The sequence below is a fragment of the Maylandia zebra genome, linkage group LG2 (genome assembly GCF_041146795.1).
Source record: "Maylandia zebra isolate NMK-2024a linkage group LG2, Mzebra_GT3a, whole genome shotgun sequence".
NCBI lineage: Eukaryota > Metazoa > Chordata > Actinopteri > Cichliformes > Cichlidae > Maylandia > Maylandia zebra.
Window position 1 is genome coordinate 18565427 of NC_135168.1, and position 21032 is coordinate 18586458.

At 42.3% G+C, this 21032-nt stretch overlaps 1 protein-coding gene across 1 annotated transcript in view; it reads left to right on the forward strand.

Moving 5' to 3' along the window:
* Positions 1-2036: 2036 nt before the first annotated feature.
* fat4 (FAT atypical cadherin 4) overlaps positions 2037-21032 on the forward strand; it is a 105682-nt gene continuing 86686 nt past the window's right edge. The window contains exon 1 of the mRNA XM_004571123.2: positions 2037-7586. Coding sequence (XP_004571180.2) covers positions 2484-7586 — 5103 coding nt within the window. The 5' untranslated portion in view covers positions 2037-2483. The remainder of the gene's footprint in view (positions 7587-21032) is intronic.

The following is a 21032-nucleotide window of genomic DNA, read 5'->3' on the forward strand; positions in this document are numbered from 1 at the left end:
TACCTGTTCACAGTAATGGTTGCTTTTAATGTTGAGATTGCTCAGTGTATATACATTGGTGGCAATCTTCTTCTCTTAAACTATGCATACGGGCCACATAAATTGACTGATTTTTATATAGTGCTTTTCTACTTTAACTGAGCACTCAAAAGGCTTTAAATTACATGTCTCATTCATCCAGTCATACAAACACTAAGTGCTTTCTAACATCGGAGAACAACTAGGGGTTCAGGATCTTCCCCAGGGATGCTTTACAATGCAGACTGGAGCAGCCAGGAATCAAACCACCAGCCTTCCAATTAATAGATGATCTGCTCTGGACTCCTGAGCTACAGCCAGTCCCAGTACAGGGAGACATACATGCGAGTTTGGTCTGAAGGGAAATAGACCATAAAAATAAGAAATAAAAATAAGAAATGCAATTTCAATATTTTGCCTCACTGTTTCTCCATTCAGTCTGTCAACTCTGCTCCCTCTAACCAGGAAAACACAAGGGTTTGTCTCCTTGGTGTAACCATGTTACTTTTGTGTGCTGACATTAATGGTTTGGAAAACCACTCTCATGACACAATTCATTCTTAAAAACTTCAAAAATTGTGCTCTCCTTCTCTGCAGTTTTCACACTTTGAAAAGCAAACCACTGAGCCAGACAGGATGGCTCACTGGCGCCTTTGGCGAGCTGGTTCTGACCCGTGGGCCGTATGTTTGACACCCACCAGACTGATGGAGCAATTATGGCGTGACTGAATGTAATGTAACATAAACTTACACAGCAAAAACTCTATTTGTGCAGTTTTTATACAAACAGCAACAGCCTGCCTCCTGAATGACCACATTTCCAGTCATGTATCTGCCAGTAATTACAAAATAAGTATTAATGTTCTGGTTCATGAATGTAAAATAATATGCTGTTCATGTTGTCATTAATTTACTTATTTGTAACCCTTAATTTATCCAAATGCTGTTTAACCATTCTATAATTATTACCAGTCTATAATATCTGAATTATATTTCTCTAAACAGAGTCATTGAAGATGGAAATTTTTGCTTTAATATTCTTATTTTTGGAGCATTTTTGATGTATTGGTTTCCACAGTGAATTAATTCAAGTGTTGCAACCCTCTTTCTGAAATATTAAAATCAATTTGTGTACTTATTTTATATATTTTTCAGGAGTGGCTTTGTCCCGTATTCACTATAGTGTTACAGTTTGTTCGGAAGTACCATAATCTGGCCACTAGATGGAGCGACTCACCTATGACTTGGACGCTCGCTGTACCTTACATTATATGCAAATATCTTACTTGATCGTATGATTCAGTGAAGAAAAAAACTTACTAATAAAGCTCTAATAAACTCTTAATTATAACATCTTTCGAAAGAACGTGGCCTTAATATATATAATATAAATAAGAATTGTTTTTTGTATGTTAATAGTTCTTCTGCAGTTCAAACGCAATATGTTATTTAATAATGATTCATCTGAATTGTCATTTTAATTCAAGCAGCTACTTCCAAAGCAGCTTGTGAAATTTCGACATTTCTTTAAGTTCGTGCAGACTTTATTGTGTTTTGTTCACCATCTTTATATTTGAAATCGTTTATACATTCTGAAAATGTGGTCTGGCATGTCAAAGAGGACTTTACAGCGCCCTGAATGGTTTTAAAATGATTATTTTGAAGAATTTCACCTCGTTTTATGCAAAGAATTTGTTAAACTATGCCTTTACTGTATACATTTATATTCTATATAAATAGTTTCTGTGGTGATCACTGTCTCCTTTTTTCTGCAGAAAAGATAATATGTCTCATATTATTTGACAATTAAGATCTCTTGGGGCATCCTTACCTGTCGTGTTTGACTGACGTCCTCTTCCACAAGCGGGGATAGCGAGCTGTACTCCACAATAGAGGAGGAAAGGCTGTGGGCGGGCAGGCAGGAGCACCGCTATCCAATGGGACTGGGGATGGGAGGGAGTTTGGCGAACTCCGGCTTTGTTCTAACTTACTGGGACTCCAGCACAATATGACTGAAGCGTCTGCACCGTTATTCTACGGGACGGTGCGTAGGCTCGCTCGCCTGCATACACTTAACACCGCTGACTTGCGCTCCAACTTTGGATAAACTTTTTTTTACGCATCTCCAAGGAGTCGGGAACTTTTATTTTCTTTTGTCTTTCATCGGATTGTCTGATTTCTTCTTGAAAATGCTATTTAAAGAGTTGAAATGAGACTTTCCTGAGCTGCAGGAATAATTCTCTCCGTTTAGAGGATCTTTTTGCAATTAAACGGCGCGGTGCGCAGGATAAAATAACACTTCTGGAGCACTTTGGTACACTGACTAAGCGTGGAAAGAGTTTCTCGTTGAGTTTTGTCTGCACATTTTCTGGAATACAATGATTTAGTGACTCGTCCAAACTCAGTAAAGTTGATGCATCATAGGCATGAACTCTGTCTGAGAAAGGTGGACTGGCTAACTGACCATGGCGCTCACAGGTATGGGCTCAGGCCGGCTTCATTTGATTCTACTGATGTTATGGACTCTGTCGCGGTACTCAGCATCCAGCCAAGTCCGTCAAGAGTTTCAAGTCCTAGAGGAACAGCCCATTGGCACCTATGTGGGCACGATAGGGACCAAGCCCAGCTTCACGTACCGCTTCAGCGAAAATCACAAACTTTTTGCAATTAACGCCACCACGGGAGTCATTTCCACTTCATCTGTGATTGACAGAGAGGTTTTGCAAAGTGATGTCATCAACGTTGTGGTGCTGTCCAGCCATCCCACCTACCCTACTGAGGTCAGGATAGTAGTTTTGGATATTAACGATAACTCCCCGGTGTTTCCAGACGCGTCAATTGTCGTGTCTTTTAAGGAGGACGCCAGCAGCGGCAGGCAAGTGATCCTGGACACTGCTACAGATTCCGACATAGGAAGTAACGGAGTCGATCACACCACGTACAGAATAGTGAAAGGCAACGAGCAGAGGAAATTCCGCTTGGATATTACAGTCAATCCTAGTGGAGAGGGGGCATTCTTGCACCTTGTTTCAACCGGAGGCTTGGACAGGGAAGTTACTCCCTTCTACCAGCTCCTGATTGAAGTCGAGGACAAAGGAGAGCCGAAAAAGTTTGGCTACATGCAAGTAAACGTCACTATTCAAGACATAAATGACAACCCCCCGATTTTTGAGCAGGACCAGTATCAAACCAGTGTTTTTGAGGATGCAGCTGTAGGTTCAAGCATCCTGCAGATTACAGCATCAGATCAGGATGAGGGAGCAAATGCCGAGATCAGGTACTTTTTAGATGATGGGACACCTTTCCAAATTGACCCCAAAGCAGGTACTATTATAATAAAAGAAGGTTTGGATTATGAGAGTAAAAAAGAATATTCTCTGACTATTCATGCTGTAGATAATGGGGTGCCCTCTCTGTCAGGCAGAACAGAAGCCACTATCAAACTTTTAGATGTGAATGATAATGACCCTGTCGTGAAATTCCGTTATTTTCCCACTACTTCTAAATTTGCCTCTGTAGATGAAAACGCACAGATTGGCACAGTTGTGGCTTTGCTTACCGTTTCAGATGCAGACTCCTCTACAGCTAATGGTAACATATCTGTTTCAATCTTAGGAGGCAACGAGCAGAGGCACTTTGAAGTGCACAAATCTCCTGTGCCCAATTTAAGTCTGATCAAAGTGGCCAGTGTGTTAGACAGAGAGAGAATTTCCTCATACAACTTGACTGTGTCTGTGTCAGACAACGGTAAACCGATGGCTAGGTCTTCTTTTGCTAGTCTGGTTATTTTTGTGAATGATATCAATGATCACCCACCCATATTTCAGGAGACGGTGTACAGAGTAGATATCAGTGAAGATATACCAAAAGGCAGCTACATTAAAGGGGTTTCTGCAACAGATGGTGACTCTGGGCAGAATGCCAACCTGCGCTACTCCCTTGTGTCTGGAAATGCTTTGGGCTGGTTCTCCATCAGTGAAAACAGTGGTCTGGTAACCAGTGCTGCTTTGCTGGATAGAGAAATAGCATCTGAAATTGTGCTCAATATTAGTGCCAAAGACCAGGGGCTGCAGCCCAAAATGTCTTACACTAAACTGATAGTCAACATCACAGATGTGAATGACCAAGTGCCTACATTTACACAGAGCACCTATCATGTTTCACTGGTGGAGCACGCTCCGGCCGGCACAGAACTGGTGGTGCTGTCTGCCTCAGATGACGACCTTGGGGCCAATGGAACTATCCGGTTTTCATTTGATGCAGAGACGCCAGCCAGCGTCCAGGAGCTGTTTCGCCTGGATGTCGTGTCAGGGCGATTAAGCACAGGCGTGGAGCTTGACAGGGAGGATCAGGCCTCCTACTTACTCCACATCCAGGCAGCAGATGCAGGCAGCCCCCCTTTGCACTCTGTAGGAAAAGTCAATATCACCCTTTGGGATATCAATGACAATAGGCCAGTTTTCTATCCTGTACAGTATTTTGCAAATGTGAAAGAGAACGAGCCCTCTGGTTCTTATGTAACCACGGTTTCAGCCACAGACCCCGATTTGGGTAGGAACGGCACAGTCAAATATATAATTACAGCTGGAGACTCTTCCAAATTCCGCATTAATAGCAATACAGGCAAAATTACCACACTGGTGCCCCTGGATAGAGAGGAGAAAACTGCTTACCAGTTGCAGGTGACAGCAGCAGATGGTAGTGGCCTGCGCTCACACACACCGGCCATTGTGACTGTAACTGTAATAGACACACAGGATAATCCACCAGTGTTCAGCCAGAAAGTGTACAGCTTTGTCATGTTTGAAAATGTAGGTGTTGGGACAGTTATAGGGACAGTGTCAGCAACCACAGTTGATTTAAATACAAACATTTCATATCTGATCACCTCAGGAGACCAGAGAGGGCTTTTTGCTGTCAACAGTGCAGGTCAGATCACAGCATCAAGCCAGATAGACAGAGAGGAGCAGGGCTTTTATCAACTCAAAGTTGTAGCCAGAGCTGGGGAGATCACAGGAGAGGCCTTTGTTAACATAACTGTAAAGGACTTAAATGATAATGCTCCTCATTTTATTCACGCTGTGGAGCATGTGAGCGCAGTGGAAAACTGGAGCACAGGTCATGTAATATTCCAGGCCAAAGCTTCAGATCCTGATGAAGGTGCAAATGGCATGGTGGTCTACAGCCTCAAACAAAACCCCAAAGGACTGTTTCATATTCATGAGAAGCATGGCCTCATCACGCTGACCGGGCCGCTGGAGATCACGACAAGTTCCTATGAGATTGAAGTCATTGCATCAGACACGGGAGTCCCTCAGCACACCTCCAGCCTCATCCTCATCGTCAGCGTATACGACGTCAACGACAACTCACCTGTATTTGACCAGCTCTCATACGAGGTCATCATCCTGGAATCTGAGCCTGTCAACAGCCGTTTTTTTAAAGTGGAGGCCACTGACAAAGACTCCGGTCTCAATGGCGAGATTATGTATGACATCGCTGGTGGGAACACAGGTGATGTGTTTGGCATTTTTCCAGACGGGCAGTTGTACATCAAAGCGGAGCTGGACAGAGAAATCCAGGACAGATATAACTTGGTGGTTACAGCCAAAGACAGGGCTGTGGAGCCGCTGAGTGCCACTGTAAATGTAACAGTGATTCTAGATGACGTAAATGATAATCGTCCTCTCTTTAACAGCACCAATTATGTGTTTCATTTTGAGGAAGAACAGAAGAGAGGGTCGCTTGTTGGGCAGGTTTTTGCTGAGGATAAGGACTTTGGCCCAAACAGTGAGGTCAGATACACATTTGAGACTCCACAGCCCAACTTTGAGCTGAATGCCATCACAGGGGAGTTGACGAGCACTTTGCAGTTGGACCGGGAGTCACTCATGAGACAAAGAGGCGCCGCTGTGTTCAGTTTTGTGGTTGTCTCGTCAGACCAGGGTCTCCCCAAACCCCTTAGAGACCAGGCCAAAGTGCAAGTTTACATACAAGACATCAACGACAACCCGCCCAAGTTCACCAAAGACATATTCCAGGCCTCCATCTCTGAATCAGCTCAAAACATGACACAGCTGCTACGGGTCTCTGCCTCAGATGTGGATGAGAACAAAAATGGACTGGTCCGCTATCACATCGCTGAAGGCAACGAGGAAGGCCAGTTCACAATCGATAGTAGCTCTGGACAGGTGACTTTGGTTGGAAAACTTGACTATGAATCCACATCTTCATATTCACTAAAAATCATAGCTGTCGATGCTGGGGCTGTGCCCTTATCCTCCTCTTGTATGCTTAGCATTAGCATCTTGGATGAAAATGATAACTCTCCCATCTTCCCTAAATCCTCACTGTCGGTTGACGTCCTGGAGAACATGAGGCTAGGGGAACTGGTGGCCTCTGTGACCGGCACCGATGCAGATTCGGGTCAGAATGCAGACATAACGTACAGCATCACAGCCACAAACAACCATGGCACTTTCAGCATCAGCCCTAACACTGGCAGCATTTTTTTGGTTAAAAAGCTGGATTTTGAAACGCAGTCATTTTACAAACTCAACATCACTGCAAAGGACAATGGCAGAACTCCCCGCTCCTCATCCATTCCTGTGGTTATTCGTGTCAGGGACTTTAATGACAACCCTCCCATATTTACCGCTGGAGACATTTTCAAATCCATCCCTGAAAATCTTCCTATCTCTGCCTCAGTTATGACCATTACAGCTCAGGACACAGATGCAGACATAAACGGCCAGCTGCAGTACTCGATTATTCAGCAGATTCCACGGGGAAACCACTTCAGCATTGACCCAAGCACTGGGCTTATATACACCAGCAAGGAAATTGACAGAGAGTTCTCAAATCTCTTTGAGTTGACAATCAAAGCCACTGACCAAGCAGTTCCAGTTGAATTTCGTCGCTATGCCCTGAAAAATGTAACAATATGGGTCACGGACATTAATGATAATGTTCCCACTTTTGTGTCCCAGAATGCACTTGTGGCTGAGCCTAACATAGTCATCGGCTCCATCTTGACCACAGTGGTGGCCTTTGACCCGGACGATGGTGCGAATGGGGAGGTGGAGTATGAGCTTGTGGAAGGTGACTCGGACACTTTCATCATGGACAGGTACAGTGGGGATATTCGCCTGGCGTCCCAGCTGGTTCCATCCCGACTCATGTACACCCTTACAGTGTCAGCCACGGACCACGGCACTGACCGCAAGACCTCCAGAACTGAGCTGACCATCATCCTTCAAGGAGTGGATGGACCTGTTTTCTCCCAGCCCAAATACATCACCATCCTCAAAGAGGGCCAGCCACCGGGCACCAACGTCATCTCCCTGGATGCCTCGAGTCCTAGAGGCTCTGCAACCAAAGTGGAGTATTTCATTGTGGCGGTGCGCAGCGGCGGAAAAGCTGTGGGTCGCCTTTTCACCATCGGCCGACACACAGGAGTGATACAGACAGCTGCAGAGCTGGATCGAGAACAGGGGTCTGACCTCTACCTGGTGGATGTGTACGCCATTGAGGCAGACGCCAGCCAGCCGAGAACACAGCGTGCTGAGGTAAGGACACTGCTGACTTTTCTATTCTCTGCAGGTACTGGAAAGCCACCTTATATTTTGCACTATTGGTCTACTTGATCTGTTTGGCAGGAAAAGGGCATGAACTCACCCACTGGCACTTGTTAGAGACATTTGGATTAAATAAATGTAATAAGCAAAGTTGGAGGGTGGGTGACTGTCCAAGTCACACATAAAACAGAGCCACCAATTGCATTTGGGTGTGCATTCATTTTCTTTTTTTTTTTACACACACACTTTGCATTATATTAAATCATAATTTTGTTGGACACGACTAAGAAAACCTTGTTCTTTGGCACGATAACTTTATTGTTCTCGTTTCCAAAGCATTCTAGCCATAACAATTCATCTTGAGTGTGGCTCCTCTAATATTTGAGTCTCGGAAAGGAAATGAGCATTGCATGTCTTCTGCGGAAGCTCCTCTAGCGCTTTCCTGAACTGAAATATTCTTATCAGCAGGTTATGAACTGCACAAATCAAAGAAAGACCACTTTTTAATTTCCCTACAGTTGACATAATTCATTCAAGGCTGCTCAATTTCAAGACCCACAATGGTTTCTTTTGTGTGTGAAGCAGAAATGAAAAGGAGAGCCATTCATACGGTGTTCCAGTACAGGTATGCATCATCAGCGCTGGTATTACTTTGAGCCTTTGGGCCTAAGGCTGTTTTGGCACTGGGGTGGTCTTTGGGTGCCTTTATACCACCAGAAATCGCTCCACAGGCAATAAGTGACCATTAAAATTAGTTGACCTCTTAAGACTTTGTAAAAGGATCAGGACAGAGAGAATGAAATTTAAGCTTTCCATTGATTTTCTTTGCATTATGCGATGCACTGTTTTTAGGTTTTCTCTGAAGGAGATGGAGTTAATTCTCTCAAGTGTCATGTGGAAACCCTAAGGCCAGTTTGGTTGACTAATACCTAGCCGCTAGTCAAATTAAAAGCAAATGTGATTCTATATATGTTTTTGAAATTTTAGCCAGGGCTTAAAATACCATGTTGTTACAGACTCGATGACACACATAGCTCATATATTTAAAGAAAAAATGTGTTTCGTGTTAGTGCATTTCTGAGGATGCCTGATGCAAAATGATTTAGGAGTTTAGGATTAGCAGTTCAAGCTTGATGCCTTTTCAACCAAGACGCATATTGAAACTGAAATCCAATACAGCAATCTGTTATTTGGAGACAAACTCACATATTATTGAAATCAAGGATTACTTGGCAAAATCGTGTTAGCAGAGTTAACTTAAAAGTTTGCCCAGGCCAAATGGGAATATCAAATGTTCTCTCACTTTGCCTGCAGCAAAGATGGCAAACTACTTTCCTGCAGACTCTGCTGTCGGGCTAATGAGAGAATATAGTGCTTCACTGCTTCATTCCCAAACGTTAAACTCTAGATTGGTTTCATGCTAAGTTTGAACTTTCTCACCCCTTGGAGAGATGACTTTACCATACCACCTGGCCGAGTAGTCAATCTCTCCCGTTTGAGAAGCGTGAGATCTAATAACGTAGTGGAATTCAAATGACCGTCCACATTTGGATACACGGGCTGGTTTTTGTGCTGCAAGGCAATAAGCAGTCGGTTTTATGACCACATTTTTTTAACAGCACAGATGAACAGGTTCTGTTCAGACTGTTTGGGTCTCCTCTGTCAATGGGACCTCAATGCACAGTGTGGTACAACAATGTAAACCTTCTGACTTAGACTAATGTTTTTCCAGTGCAGTGTTTATACACCAGATACCCGGTAGCAACTTGGGGAGTATTTCCATCCAAGAGGTTATGACCCTTTCACATTCTCCATTTCCCATTTTCCCCATTGATTGGATGCATGAGAGAAAGCTGGCATTTTCTCCTGCACTGTGCACCACGTATGATGTTTTGGAAACACTTAAACACAGAGAATCTAGTTGGGCATGCTTTATCAGTGGCTGCAATCTCAAACAGCTCGGGATGTTTGTCAGTAATTGTTGGTTGGTGCCTTCTGGCAAACATCTGGGTCATATGTAATATCCAGTGAGGTCTTCATTTAACCAAACAGCGATTCTACTTAAAGTTTGTTAATCGTATTTTTGCTGTTGTCATTTTGCATTTGGAAATGTTTTTCCTATGACTTCATTACCCAGAGATCTGAGTTTCTTTCTCCTGTTTCCTACTTTGGGTAAATATGCTGGGGAAAACATGTCTTGGCGGCAGCTTTATCTATTGTTGATGAATTCATTGAGTGTTTAGAAGGATGTTTTTCATTTGAGTCAAAGTTTTGATTCATCACATCCTGGAATGTACGTGTTTACAGGCGAAGAAATATGTTGGTTCCACTTTGGGCCATCGGCAACATGACAGGAGGTGTTTATAAGCTAGACGAAACACCTGCAATTAGGGTTTATATGTTAACCGCCAAAAGTAAAATGGCCATTACATGCAAATGTCACCTGCCATGTGACAGTGGGGCTGCAGCAGACTATTGTTTATTATTGTTCTTTAGAATGGCAAAAGCATCCATCAAAATGACCCAGAAACCGTGTCTTGTATATTAAAATCATATTTCGGCATTACTCAGAGTCATAGCCTTTGATCAGTAAACGCTAAGTGACTGAACAGTTTGCTGGTTCTTAGAGGAGAAATGAAACTGTAGTTGCAAAAGCAACTCTGTCTATCTCCACTGTCTGTATTGTACTTTCTGGGTAAAATATGTCTTTGTACCCTTTAAATGAACTTAAGCATCCTAGACATGTCACACAGCTTCCATTTGTGTTGGCAGTTTTTGCAGACTTTTCATTGCCACCTTTCAAAATCTATTTTTTCTTCTTTTTCAAGTTGCATATTTGGTTGGAGCATTCCTTTGCATAAAGGAGTGAATGCTGTTGTAGAAACCAGAGGTCTTACTGGTCTCTGTTTCTTATCCTCTCTGCACACTCTCCCTTCATCAGCCTCCTCCTCACATTCAGATGCATCAGCCCCTATACAATGTAGTGCTACAACTGTTTTCTTAACTCACTGTGAATCAAAATGAAGTGCTGTTTTTTGGACAGACCCTCAAGTGCCACGTCAGGCCTTGCCCCCTCCTCCTAAAGGCATTGTTCCCCCCTTAAAAGTAAACACAGTCGCAGTGTTGAACAGGCCTTCCTTTGTTTTACTTTCGCGGATAAAGTGTTGCGCTGCCCCGGCCGCGATTCGAGAGGCTTTTATTATTTTTTTGTCTGTGCCAGCGTCTTTCTTTGGCAGATTTAGGCATGTGTATGGATGCCCCTGTCAGCCAGCTTTCCTCCCCTGTCTGCACCACTGAGCGACGCACAGTCAATCTGTTTGGGCTCATGAAACTGAGGAAAGAAAAGAGTGTTTTGGGAGGGTTGTGGACATGTCAGACGGTATTATTGGGAGTTGTGGGAATAAAGGAAGAGGTGGGGTGACGGGAAGCGTTATTAGGAGGGTGTTCGAAGTGCCAGACACAGGGACCCTTGCAAGGACATGGGAAGTGAGAGGCACAGTTGTGGTCCAGGATCATGTTCCAAGCAGGTTCAAGAAAGAGGGATCAGTCTGCTAGCAGGTTTTGGACATCATAGTCGGGGAATGCAGTCAGATACTAGGCTCAAATTAGTGTTGGTCTATTGTTATGGATAGTTTGAACTCCATTACTGTAGATTCATCATCCCCTCCTCGTTAAAGCTGTATATCTTCATGTCTTTACATCTCATTTGTATCTGCGTGCCTGTTTTGTGTCTCTGAGAAACTGCTTGTAGTCTCACTGTCAGATTCATAAATCTCAATGGTAGCAAAATGTCAAAGTCCTTTCGCTTTCTCCATATTTCATGATGCTGAAGCTCCTCTAATGTGAATTCTGAGGGAAATGTGATCAGAGGCATCGTTGGGGTTGTAGAGAAGACAAAAAAAGCCTCCCTGAAATACAAAACCTGTAAAGCCATCCAGGTCAGCGAGGCAGGAGAACAAGGTCACGTACATGATGATGTGATATGCATGCTGGTTCTTCTTTGTGCATTTGTGTCGTTTTGTGAGTGTAATAAAGGCTGAAATATTGATGACTACAGTTTCCACAGAAAAGAGGGAATATTATTACCGATAACTCCAGCTGTGCATTTAAATTTCCTGCATCAAAAAAATAGGAAAAAATGCTTTCATTAGATTTGAGTCATATGCAAGTTTAGTATGAAAATTTCATGTTTCTCAGAAGGCACATTTTACAAGAACTGGATGAAAAATGATGCAGAACAAACTGCATCCTTGTGTATTGTAATTCATGCTTTAATTGCGATATTTTGCTTGTGCACATGTGCTTGAGAGAGGGTGGTAATACACTATTCTAGCCATTACCCGGGTTGTAATTCACCCCGTAATCTGGCTGGACAAGCGATTTAAAATGGTGACCGAAGAGGTGACGCATCTGCTCAGCTCTCCTGGTAGGTGGTCTCTTCGGGTTTTGGGTGAACCTGTGAGTGAACTGGTGTTGGGGAGTGCCGGTTGTCTCAGAGCGTCTATTCGTTTTAACGAGACGCAATCGCTATAAAAGCTGAATAAACATTCACTCATGCGTAGACGCCTGCAAGCAAATGCTGCCAGAAACAAACACACACACACACACACACACACACACACACACACACACACACACACACACACACACACACACAATCTCACACAGACTCATGAGCAGAAATATAAAATGGTAGCAACAGTCAAAATAATCCCCAACCCCCGGGCCTCGGACCGGTACCGGTCTGTGAGTTGTTTGGTACCGGCCGCGAGAGTTGAGGCTCAGGTGTGAAATGTGTGGTTTTCAGGGTTTTTATCGGTTTTCAGCGTTATTTTGTTATCGTTTTTATCGCTAACTCGGTTTTCCTGGGTCTCTTCACGTGTGTTATGAATAACTCTTCTTTTTTTCAGTTTCACTAGTTTTATTTTGTTGTATTTTTCCGCGACACCTTAAAGGCCGGTCCGTAAAAATATTGTCGGGCATAAACCGGTCCGTGGCGCAAAAAAGGTTGGGGACCGCTGCACTACTGCATGTCATTACCTTTTTTTAAAAAATTAATAGTTGTGTTTTGTCCTTGTCTCTCTACGCTTGTATTTTTTTCACTTTGTCCTTCCCCTCACCTTCCAACCATTAAGAGGAGATGGCTGCCACTCCCTGAACAGGGTTGTGATCTCTTCCTGTTAAAAGGGAGTTTTTCGTCCCTACCATGCCAAGTGCTTTCACATAGGGGAATGTTTGATTGTCTCTAATATTTTAAGGTTTTCCTTGGAATATAAAGTGCTTTTCCTAGCTCGTAAAAGTTCTTAAATGTTAAATATTGTGCAAAAACAGATAATTAAAATAAAGTTCAATCAAGAAGTCAGGAACAGAGTCATATTATGTATCTGACCTGCAGTTCAACTCAGTCTTTTGGTATTTGGGAATTTGCAATGGTGCTTTGGACACATGTCGAATCCAGTAAAATAAACTGACATCCAAGTAAACGACATCACTGTTAAGATTTCACTGGCATTGTCTGAACTTTCTAACACTCATTGTATTGTCTTCTGCGGGAAACTGAATTGTGCTGGTGTGGTAACCCTGCCCTGTTCTACTCTAAACAGGTTAAAACAAAAATTATTTACATATTCTATTTAAAAGAAAAAATGGCTAACCGCTAAATTATGTTCGTGAAAGGAATGTACGTGTGTATTAAAAGAAAAATCTTTAACTCTGCAGTTGACTGTCCGCAACTTAAAAAAAAAAAACAAAATAAGTTTTTCCCCCTGCTCTGCCTCATGAAAAGTCAATGCAGGACCTTCGGTTAGAATAATAAATGAATGCGGCCAGAGCTGTGCATGCTCTGCAGAGTTTTGCATCATTGCGTTTATTTTCACTTCAGAGATTCATTTCTCTTGTTGTGTGACTTTGATTGTCATGCCTCATTTGGGAGGGGGTCATTCCTCTGTCTTAAGCACACATGCTCGGACCAAATGTGCGACTGAAATAGTATTAATCTCCGCTGGGAATGCCTTTCTCCTTTGGTCTGCAGGATCTGGCGTGATCAAAAGGGAGACCTTTATTGTTTGGTACTGTAGCAGGTGGGATTTCTTCAAGTGCAATCAGAAAGGTCGATGTGAAGCTGTGATCTAAAGTTTCCAACCTTTCCAGTCACTCAACCGCAAAAAAGTTAGATTGGGAGTAGCTGAAGTGGGAATGATCAGGTAGAGCTATGATTTGGTTTGTACATTTTGCCTGAGCAAGTGCTACATAAGGATATAAATCTTTGAGAGTATGACTACATCCCTGTGATTTCTTCATCACTCCTCTCTGCTCTGCTCTGACTGTGAAGGGACCATAAAATATACCCAAGTCTCTCCAGCTGAAAAAAAAATGTTCCACTACTTTCACTTGTAAAACGAATGGAGTTTGAGAGAGAGAGAGAGAGAGAGAGAGGCAGAGTGGTGGGTTGATTTTGGCACATATTCTCAGTGGTAATAATGGATCCCAGCTACAGAATGATTTGTTCTTCCACGTGACTTACCGAGCTCTCTAGCATCAACAAACACTCCACATGCAGAAATACACACAGCAAATTTCCATTGTTTTCAGAGCTCAGACTTGACTGTGGTGCCTGGTTGACCTGTTCGTCTGCTTTGTGTCCCAGAAAAAACAAAAAAGAGCTACTTGCTGCTCTTTTTGCTCATCTCACTTCCCTCTCCCTCACGTCCATCAGTGGCACCCCTTGAGTGACATTTGGTGCTTTTGGCTCACTCACAGATCCTCACATCTTCAGGGACATCAAACAAAAAGGACACAGAGAAGACTTCTGCTGTGCATGCAGAGTTCTCACGTGCACAGCAGAAATGCATAGCCCTCATCTCCCCTGCTTGCGGTAAGATGAGTGACCCGCAGGCAGGAAGGGGTATCTCCCACAGCCTGGGCAGATAATTTAGGATCTAGAGATGGAGGGAGGTGAAAGGAGGAGGGGTAAGGGGAGTTAAGGTTGGAGCTGGGAGAAAGGGAGGGAGGAGTGGAGTAGGACTTTAGTGTCAGGAGAAGGAGACAAGCAAAAGATAGACTGGCACCAGAGAGCAAGAGCTTGTGTTATTGTTATCTCCCATCTTATTTTACGAGTTTTCCATCAAGAGAGTCACTGTAGCTCATGCTCTGCGTGCGCCACACTTTTAACTTTATTAAGAGGTTAACCATACCGTGATTTAGAGTCTAAGCAGAACTTATTTTTTTATGTTTTGTAGCTGTGTTGTTGTGATAATATTACTTTTCAAGCTTGCAAAATCTTTGCAAGCTTTGTCTTGCTCAGTCTGCTGTGCAGGTCTTAACTCAAAAAATAAGCCAAGCTGCGGTTGATTTGCAGCTGTTTTCAATTTTAGAATTGAAATATTTCAGCTCTCAAAATGTCCCTGCATGACTTTTCCGGCACTCAATTTCTGTGCAAGTTGTTAGATTTTTAGAATCATGCAATGGAGTGTTAGTCGTAATTCTGTTCGTGCTCTTCATTTGACAGCTTTTTGGACGTTTCTTGGACTTTGAAAATCCGCTGACCAATCTAATGTGATCTAATGGGTTTTCCCCCCATATTATAGCTGATTTTAATGTTTTGTTTCTTTTTGTTTTCTAATCCTTTCTTTTTCTCCTCTTAGAATTGTGTACTGTGAATATTATGGAGTGCTACTGAGGTCATTACAGACTCACGCTGTGCAGCCAGACATTGTTTAAAACCACATCATAAATCAATATATCAGCCTTAATTTGATAGAAATGTGTACAATGTATTTTTTTTTAATAGCTTCAGCTGAGGAACCGAAAGAACAGCCTATGGCTGAGTGTTTAAAGGGTTGGTTCACCTAAAAAACAGAAATGTTATCGTTATTTGATGAACAAGTTAAAATAAGCCTAGAGAGAGATTAAAAAGATATTTATGTTTAAGGTTCTACTTAACTGACAGGTGCCTCTTATCGGGTGTTTCTGGGCAGATTGATTGCTTCTGAACCACCTTACAAACAATCAGAAAACTCAAGCTGCTTAAATTCCCCATATACATCCTCCTCCACTGGGTTGTTTTGCTCAAACGCTGTGGTTGTTTGAGCACGTAGTCGAGTGCAACGTCCCGGGAAAATTGCTCGTGGTCACCAGGACAATAACTGGAGAGTATGAGCTTCACTTTGTAGGATTATTATCTCATTGAAGGAGATTCTTGGATCCGAGTTGTCTCCGTGCTGGCGCTGGTGCGCTGTATTTCCAAAGCAATAATCTTAAAGCATCTTTGATGGTGAAATCTCACAGAGTATGCTGGGTGCACGCTTTGCCTTCAAACGTTTCCGTCTTGCACGGCATACTGTGTGGCTCTGCATGGCAGCTAGCAAATGCTGGCCCTCGATAGCAAACAAAACACAGTGTTTACACAAATTTCGAACAACTGATCTGCTGTCAGAAACAGAGCAGCAAGAACTCCTGGCTTGAAATAGCTAACCATTTTGGTGAGCGCGGCCCTGCTCTCCCCTCCTTGGTTGGTCAGTTTAATTGAAACCAGCTGGTGAGGGTTCTGGGTAGCGATGCGCGGGGGTCGACTCAGCGTGACTCAGGCTTTTACCTGAGCTGCCCCCCTTTTGCTTTGTTGTCAGACAAAAGTTATGTTTTAAGTTTGTGATATCTCATGCAGCAGACTAAAGGAAAGTCTGACTGTTTTCAGCTCCTAAACAAGAGGGAAAAAGCTGTGGTTCTGGTTTCGATTACATTCGTTGACATTGTGCTATTTTCGCTTTTTTTTTTTTTTTTTTTGCCCACTCTGTGATTTTCCTATGCAAATGGATGAAGTGGCCTAATTTCAGCAGGTTCTTTTGTGTCGAGGTGTAATTTAACAAACTGCTGCTCTCAAAGTTGACTTTATGGTCTTTCCTTTCAAACACTGTTGTTGACTTTGTATACATTTCTTAGTTATATGTGTGTTAAAGTGCAGATACGTGCCTGATTGCTCACATGCACGCGTCCGTATGCATGCCTTTAACCTACTGTTCTTGCATACTTTTTACCAAATTTTTCTGAAGTTATCCTGCTCGCTGTCTCTGGCACTGACATGTAGTTCACTGAGATGGGAAAAAAAACCTAAACAGCCCACTGAACAATGAATCATCCGAAACATCGTCTAAACTTGGCTGGCCGGCTGTTGACAGACAGATCATAATGAAGTTTCCCTCCCACGACACTAAGATCTAACGGTATTACATAGAGGGTGATCAGATATTACATTATGTTTCTATCTGCTCCAGGGGTCTTCTGCTATTGAGGGCTTCACTTACAGTGAGGCGTGCAGACTGAGCGCAGATGCCTGTGGGTGTATGAGAGCAAAATAGCAACAACTCAACACTTACAATTCAAGCAAATCGAAATCTGCTCACGTTCTTCTTAAATAGCCAAAAAGATCTATTATTCTTCTCATTGAGTCTTTTTTTTTTTTAAATATTTGAGTCTCTTTGTAATCATTGTAAATGCCATACTGAGGTAATCAAAACAAATATTTATTCTAGGAAAATGTGAAGCAACTGAAGTGAGCTGAAAACAGTGCCAGCTTGCTCTCTGCGTTGTCAGTTTCGTTTCACTAGATGAAGGACTTTAAAAAGAACTGCACCTTTTTTGCACGTTAGCATTTTGGCGCACGTTTTCATGCATCTAACTGATGAATTATCAAATTATCAAGGCTATGAATAAGCTTGGACTTGACTCCTGGAGTGTTTGTTTAATGATCAGTCATACTAGAGTACCAGCGTCTCACCTGGAAATACCATCAACGACCTGCCCAGCACCCTGCTTCACACCCAGTGTCAGCTGACATTGGCTCCGGGGCCCTGGTTGGATAAGCTGTTAAGAAAACAGATTGATGGAATTAATGTAAAAGTATAATTGAATCAAGGAAACTGACATTTCTGAGAGCATCAATATATCCAGTGTGTGCCTGACGGCTTACTTAATGAACTCTGAAATCACATAACTGAGCTGTTCAAAGGTGCAGTGCTTTTTTAGAGATATCTACTATTAAAGACACTTACATTAGTTTGCATTTTATTGAAATATGTCTCTTGTCAGATATTAAAGTTTATTGAAATGCAATATACAAGTGATGTCTGCATTCTTCAGGCGCGCCAGCTAGCTCAGTGCTAATCCGTCCTCCTGCAGATTTACACATGATCCTGCACAGGTTTCGTGCCATTCGATGCAGCTATTTGATAAAGACTCAGTGATCCGATGAAATGCGACACTCTCAGGATCCTTCCCAGTCACTCTTGTGACCTTTGACCCCACTTGGCAGAACTGGAACGGAAGCACAGCAACATCTCTTGGCAGCTAAACAGCCAGCTATGTGTCTGTCACAGTGTCTGTGTGAGTGGATATACTCTTATAGAAAGTGCGATTGTGTTTCATCAGGCCGAAAAAACACTTGTGCGTATGTGTGTGAGAGCATGTTAACATGTGACAGAGTCCTGCAGCGTGGTAGACTGGCAGCCTGAGCGTGAACTCTGCATGCTTTCTTTATGTCTCTGACGTCTGACAAGGCTGAGGCGCTGTTGGTAATGATGTGGTTATTACTTCCCATCATGCCTCACTGCAGGCCGGGCCGTAAAACAGTGCGGTATATTCACTGTGTCCCTCACCGACTGCCTACTGTGGCCAGCACTTTGTGGCTGTTTTATGAAGCGTTTTCCACTTAGGGATACACTCATGGGACCTCGTTCACCAAACTGCTCTTCAATGTGATATCATCATGTTGTGTAAAAGATACAATTATAATTTTATTTGCTTTTGTCATGTCTTTGAGACAGTATTTTAAAATTTGATAGCTGGGAGATATTCTACATTAATAATAAAAAAGATACATTTCACATATGAAAAGTTTGAATATTTTGTTGATGTGTTGTCTAAAGTCAAATGGCAATGCAGTCTTCAAAGGCTATTTGCTAACAAATATATAATATAAATGGTTGCTTATAATAGGGAACAGACACCCGACAAAGAACTGTCAACTGATTTTGCATTTTTCCTCACTTATGTCCCTCAGTTTTATAAATCCATAATCAATAATGAGAAAGAGAAGTATCACAGGAAAAGTCTAATTTTCAGGGCTTCCGTTACCTTTTTTCCACCTGCGTAGTGCCCAATCTTGAAACTTTTCCACAGGTTTTGACAAAAAACAAAAGACTGGTGCCAGTGCCAGAAAACTAGCACTCGGCATGCCACCACGGCAATTACTGAGCCCAAAGTTGTAACCACTTACATTAGTGGCTCTGGGAGGGGCTACTGCAAGAATTTAAACAGTAATTCATAGATGTAGACTCCAGATATCCATCTTCTGTGACTTTATTCCCACAAAAACTACTCCAATTTCTCCCATATAACACTACATAACATTAGGTGCTTAAATCGGACAAAATGTGGGCTTGTCTAAGGTAGAGCTGGCACCACCACTGGTGGAAATTAGGCGTATTGTTAAATTGACTTACATGTGGTCATATCAAGGGATACACTATGGAGGACAGCTTCAAGAGCTGAGTGCAACTAGAGCAACTTATTCACTGAAGCTAGGATTATCTTGTTATTCTTATGACAACATATTCATGCCTTAAGAAATGTTCAAAGAAGATTGTAATGACACATTTTTTTATATTTAATGGCTTTATAGTTTTTACAGTGTTTTCTTTGTCTCGCTTGAATTCAGGGTATTCTCTTTTGGGAATTATACTCTCGCCGTGGAATGCAATCAGTAAAAGGGGCTGGGCATCGGATTTCAAATTGTCTTTGAAACTCAAGATTTATTCACAGGCTGCATACATAACCCCCGCTGCTGAGTTGCACGAGCTCTCTACTTAGGCTGTGAGGAAACCGTGGTTGCCCCGGGCCTGGAGAAATGCCAGCTGTGGTCATATGGAACCAGTTTGAATCTCTAACTGTCAAATTCTCTGCGTTTCCCCCAGCATATAACTTCATATAGAGGATGCATGGACATGGTGCTGTTTGGCATTAACAAAACAACGACGTCAGTTTCTCACGAGAGTTAAGATTGTATCCAGCTTACCTTAATGATGTATGGGGTGCATTTGAGAGTGATAACATGATCATTTTAATTTTTTTAAACCTTAAACTCACTGCACATTGCTCGGGATAATCTTAGGAATGAAATAAATTTTAGAGTTCACAGTGGTGAAATCCGTTAAATTTGCACAATCTTGAGTTCAGTATCCTAAATTTATGCTAAAAAAAAGGCAAAAGAAGGACCAGCATCCCTTCTGCGCCATTTAAAATCTTCTTCAAAAAAGTATTTGTGTCTCCCTCATTAATCTTCCTCGTCTCGCAAAATTAAATTCATATCATTATGACACAAATTAGCCCCCTACAATGATTACCCTATTGTTGTGTTGTTTACATTGTTATTTTTCCGCTGCTCTGCATACATCAGTTCGCTCCGGTTTTAATTAATTCTTGCACAGAAATGAACATGGGAGCAGTCCCGGGGTGATTCATTTAGGGTGTATATGATTAGGACCGACCTCGAAGATCAGAGGTTCTTTTTATTCTGTGGCATTGATGCTAATTCATTTACCAAAACCCCCACAAGTCTCCTCCTTCTCGCAATCCTTTCCTGTCGTGTTGAGGTTTTATTCTTTCCGATCATAAGAGTCCCAATTCCACTGCGCTGTTTGTGTTGGATGGAAATGAGGTCTGTCCATTTCTTTAGGGATGGGTAGATCAATGGATGGGGGTGGAGGGTAGAGAAGCTAGTGTGCAAGCTGTCTCTCCAGGTCTCCATTGAGATGAGATTACATCGTTGGCTGGTGGCTGCAAAATGCAGCACTCTGCTGGCAGACACCAAGCAGGACTCACAGGAGTCTTTTCAAATCTCACCATTGTTAGCGAGGGATTATTCTTTGGGTTGTTATCCCATTATGCTGTAATGGTAGCAATTTTCTGCTTAGGAATTTGGCTTTTTCTAGGGGGAAATACATGCCAGAATGTTTTTAAATCAAGCATTTATCATGTGCAATTTGTAAAACCTGTTAAATTGTATTTCCACAAAGAGTGACATTTTAGACAACTCTGAGTTCTCTGCTGGATTTATTGGGGAAATATTTGTTTACACTGATATCCTGATATCTTGCATTTCAGCATTTTCTTTTAGTTTAGCTGAAACCTTATATTGTCTTACAGAAATACTGTAAAACGGGACAACGGTCAGGTTGTTTTTAAAGTTCCTCTCTGCACAATGCTGAAGTCAAATTCTTGAAATATTTTGGGTATTAATTTTTTTCCTGACGTTAGGGAATTGTCCTTTCTTTAATATGGGATGGGACATCAACAAGGCTTTTCAAAGTAATGCTCTTAACAGGTCATTAAGCTTTTTTTTAGTTTTTCTGTAAGTTTGCCCAAACACTAAAACCTTGTGTCTTT